The following is a 4,805-nucleotide window of genomic DNA, read 5'->3' as shown; positions in this document are numbered from 1 at the left end:
CTAAAGTCTGAATTAGCCTAAACACCTAAGTAAACAAGAAATTAGCCAAAATACGTTAACCTGTTGCTAAAATATAAGCTAAACTCTAAACTAGCCTGAAAAACCCTTGTAGATAGCAATTAGTCCAAAACATGAGCATTTTGCTCATATAGAAGCTAAAGTCCAAATGAATCACAAAACTTCAGTAAATAACATATTAGCCAAAAACGTTAGCATGTTGCTAATATATAAGCCGAATGCTAAATTAGCCTGAAAACCCCCGGTAGATAGCAAATTAGCCCAAAATGTTAGCAGGGTTCAAACAATAAACATTAAAACAATACTATAAAAGATGAAAACATCGCCCATGAATATATTTAAAGGTTTGTTAATCTACTTAAAATTTTGAAATGTGAAGACTTTCTCATTTATTTCCCATGGGGCATATTTTGCTCAATATTTCAAAAACTATTAAGTTCATGAATGCCAAGAATACAAGCAGGGATGTCCTGAACGAGCTGAATGTTTTGATATGTTGAAACTGTTAAAAATGGTTGAGTTTTTACGTGCTGAACAACGTACAGAAAGGAGCAGAAGAATCACTATAGTGTGAATGTTTATTTAGGATTCACACGATTAGCTGGTGCCTAATTGAAAACGTTATGTTAATGTCAGATAAAGCTCAACCAGGAGCCCAGAAGCTGGATTCAGCCTCACAGGGACCTCACATGTCCCCGCGACGCAGACTGTCCCCAATAAGATCCGTGATTACATAAGTGGTCCTATCAAGTACACAAATACCAGCACACACAAACTCACACACATACAAACCCCCCCCCCCACACACACACATCAGATCATCTGTCCCCCACTCAGCTGCTCTCCCGTCAGCTGATCGTTTGCTGTCGTCATGGCGACCTGCAGGAAGAGCACTATGTTCACTATGCGGGACACCCGAGCCTGTCCAGCCAGTAAAACAAACACATGGAGTGGGGGGGACGGGGATGGGGGGCACGGCTATAAGAGCGTGGAGCAGTTGGGGGTGTCGCTTTGACCGCTGGAGAGGACCGGCTTCTCTGATCCAGAGGTGTCTCTGAATCTCCTCAGGAGTTCTTCTCCTCCGTGCAGCGATGCCGTGGCGCCTGTCCTCCCAGCTGGACGTCCTGTCCCCGTCTTCCTGTCAGCGGCACTGCGAGCGCACGGCGTTTGCCTTCTACTGTGCTGTGCGAGAGCGGCTGCCAGTGTGGCTGCTGGAGGACATGCGCACCATGGAGGTCTTCTGCTGGGACGACGGACACCCTCGGGCCTTCCTGCCGTCTGAAGCTCTGCTCTACACACTCGTGCATGACCACCAGGACTACGCACGCCACTTACTCAGCAGGTACTCGGTGAGCGCGCTCGGAGCGCCGCGCTGCAGCTTCTGCTGCCGTGTGGGCAGCAGCGCCCAGCACCTGAACATGGCGGTGCGCTACAACCGCCTGGTGATCCTGGACATGATCCTGGAGACTCTGAAGGACTGCTCAGCGGACGAGCGGCTGCAGTACCTGGACAGCTGCGGCGGCTGCACTCACGTGGCCGACGCAGGAAAGACTGCGGTGCAGCTGGCGGTGGAGCTGTCGCAGGACAACTGCCTGCTGCTGCTGCTGGCTCAGGGGGCCCGGCCCGAAGGGCTGGACGTGGCGCTGCAGCGGCTCGACTCCTGCGACGCATCGGAGCGGCAGCAGGCGCACCGCTGCCTGGACCTGCTGCTTCTCTTCCTGTCCAACCCGTCGCCGCCGCGCTGCCTGCAGGACGAGCCGCAGCGGTGGCAAAGCCTGCTGGGAAATGAGGTGTTCACCTGGCTGTGTGGGCTGGCCCCGCCTCCCTTGCTGTTTCAGGCGCTGCGCTGTCTGGTACAGTCCGGCTTGGACCCCATCAGCTCGCTGCCGAACTTTCTGCAGCTGCACAGCTGGCAGTGACAGCATCAGTTGCCATGGAAACGGCATGTAAATAGGATGTAAATAGACTGAACTGTAGATCAGCAGGACTCAGAGGAGCAGCTGGACCTGCGGGGAAACGTCCGTCTGCTGTGAGGATGAAATAAATGTGTCTAAATAAATCGGTGCTCTGCTGTGTTTGGTTTTATTTCATGCACACACTCGTGCACACACTCGTGCACACACACGAGCACACACACTCCCAGCAGGAGTCCAAAGTCACAACAGTGGACAGTTGGACTCCAAGGTGAGATCAGAAGTTCTGCTGGAGGTAAACGTTGGATAGAGGAAGCAGTTCCGGTTTCAGACTCGGCCTGAGTCAATCAAACCAGATTCTCTTCAATTTCAGTCCAAAATTCTGCTCCTTCTCCAGCGCCCTCTGCTGCTCGTTAGACTGTACTGCACTCAGCAGCTGGGATGGATCCTCGGCGATTTTGAGGTCACACCAGAACCCTCAGAAAGCCACAGGAGACAAATGATTGAACTCTAGAGAAGCTCTTAAAATTCAGAATTCTGTCAAATACACATCAGTTTTCATCTGAACCCAAAAGTTTTTCCTGAGAAGAAAAGTCATTTTGAAAGTGAGGAGGACACAAAAGTTAATCCAGAACTGATGGAGTTGAGATAAAACCGCCTTCCTATTAGACATCATCTCCTCAGTTTCCACAGCTGAGATATTTAAACAACCATTTCCTATGATCTGAACCGTTCTGAAAGCAGAGCTGGCAAAAAAATCTAATCTCTGATTTTTTCATCCCAAATTCAAATTTTAATCGATTTTTTTTCCCTCTCTTTTTTACTTTCTTCAACAAAGGTTACAAACAACACAATATTTTAAAACTCTTTCATTTTGACATTTCCATATAAAATACAGTTTTTATAAATGTGCTATGAATTAATGTTGTTTTTATCCGCCTCGTCTTAAAACATTGCCCAACTTTGAACCGATCCTCCGTGTTTACAGGAGATGCAGGAACAGCTCGTTAGCATTAGCAGCTAGTATCGTAGCATGCTAGCGTCAGTGTGTGACAGCAGCTCTGTCCTAAAATCAACACTTTTATTAAACGTTCTATAGAGCAGCAGCTTTATCCTCCAGTTCTGTAGAAAATCGCTGCATGTTCTGCTGCTGCATCAACCAAAGAGCTCACGGCTACACGGAGACGATTAGCGAAGGGAGATGCTGGGGGTTTCTCGTGGCACGTACATCTTTCTTTTATTTTTTTTCATGAACAAATCTCGATTTTCAAAAGAAAATTGTCTAAAACAAATTCAAATTAATCGATTATATCGCCCAGCCCTACCTGAAAGTTTCATCTGAGAAGAAAAAACTCCCGTGAGAGTAGCTCATCAGCATTATCTGACCCTCATGTGTCTTTAGAGATCCACAGTAAAGAACCATCAAATCACAGAACCAACGAGACCAAACATTCTGTTTCCGAGGAGTTCTGGCCCTGATCCACATCACATTGTCCTCTGAACGTGACTCTACGAATCCTTGTGAAGCAAAGAAAACAAAGATCGATCTCAGCAGCAGATCCTCAGAACGAAGCAACATCTGTGAGGAAGAGTAGATTCAAGTGGATTCCCACCATCCAGAACCTCAGAAAGATTCAAAGACCAGTTTACCATTGAACCTCCTCTTTAATATTATTTAAATCATAGGACAAATCTGCATTTTCACACATTAAAAACGTCTGTATGACAAAGTGGGGAGAACCCCCCCCTCCAAACTAATACAATGGACTAGTCCACGAGTGAGTCAGTGATACAGGGAGGCCGGACCCGAACGGAATCGAGGAAATGCAGTGCAAGAAAAGTGTCGGAGCGGTTCTGAGGAACAGAACCGAGGAAAAAAGGTGCAACGTGTGGAGGAACCGGCTTTTTTAATGCAGGAGGGGATGTTAGTGAGTCTACATGAATTCATGCTGGAGTCAAATGGAACAAAAAAACATGATCAATGATTATGGATGAATGTTTAGAAACGTGGATCCAGTTTTCACAGAACCATCGACCCTCTTTGAAGGATTGAAGTCCAGAAGAAAAAAAACTAAAATGAGGTTTTCGTTAAAACTCCACAGTCCTGTCAGTATGGGGTCGAATCAGGATCAGCTTAAAGTGGACAGAAAACAGGTGGAAAGTTTAAAAAAACAGGATTGTAACTGAATTAAAAAAAATGGAAACAAGACATTGTAAATTTGAAAAAAAACCAAAACAAAACAAATCGAAAATTTGAATAATTTATTGTAAATTTGAAAAAAACAAACAAATCGAAAATTTGAAAAAATTGAAAACTAAATAAAACTTGAAAATTTGAACAGTATGTTGTAAATTTGAAAAAAAAAACTAATAAAAAATGTATAAATGTAAAACTAACAATTGAAAAATAATGTTTCCATTAGTAACAGCTGCCTTTTCTGAATCTTTATCGTCAGTTCTCTGCTTTCAGCTTCATTTCAGAGTTTTTGCTGTCGAGTTGATCCTAATTTTCCATGGGGGCGGAGCTTTGAGCTCAATGGCTACTGTGACGTGTTTCCCATGGGGTGTCAGGAGACTCCGCTACACATTTTCTACATGTTTCTCTCATTTTTTATTTATACTGTTCAAACTTTCAAATGTCTTTTTTTTCTCTCCAAATTTTCATTATTTCGCTCAATTATTTAATATTTCTTTTCAAATGTTAAATTTTTTTCTTCAAATTTTCATAATTTCTTTCAAGTTTTCATTTTTTTTTCAAATATTTCATTGACTTTTTTATTTTCAATATTTCGTTCAAGTTTTCAACTTTTAAAAAATATTTAATTGATTTTTTTATTTTCAATATTTCTTTCAAGTTTTCACATTTTTTTGAAT

The 4,805-nt window shown here is 43.7% G+C and overlaps 1 protein-coding gene across 1 annotated transcript; it reads left to right on the top strand.

Moving 5' to 3' along the window:
• Positions 1-1,010: 1,010 nt before the first annotated feature.
• Positions 1,011-2,093, top strand: ankrd9 (ankyrin repeat domain 9). The gene has a single exon (XM_024265150.2). It carries the CDS (start codon positions 1,110-1,112, stop codon positions 1,935-1,937), a length of 828 nt encoding a protein of 275 aa, XP_024120918.2. The 5' UTR covers positions 1,011-1,109; the 3' UTR covers positions 1,938-2,093.
• Positions 2,094-4,805: the final 2,712 nt, after the last annotated feature.

The sequence above is a fragment of the Oryzias melastigma genome, linkage group LG22 (assembly GCF_002922805.2).
Source record: "Oryzias melastigma strain HK-1 linkage group LG22, ASM292280v2, whole genome shotgun sequence".
Classification (NCBI taxonomy): Eukaryota; Metazoa; Chordata; class Actinopteri; order Beloniformes; family Adrianichthyidae; genus Oryzias; species Oryzias melastigma.
Note: the sequence above shows the minus strand (reverse complement) of the source record. Positions and strands in the feature narration are given on the sequence as shown.

Bases quoted from the DNA above. Each gene is read 5' to 3' on its own strand.
- ankrd9 (XM_024265150.2), top strand. From the start codon at position 1,110: ATGCCGTGGCGCCTGTCCTCCCAGCTGGACGTCCTGTCCCCGTCTTCC.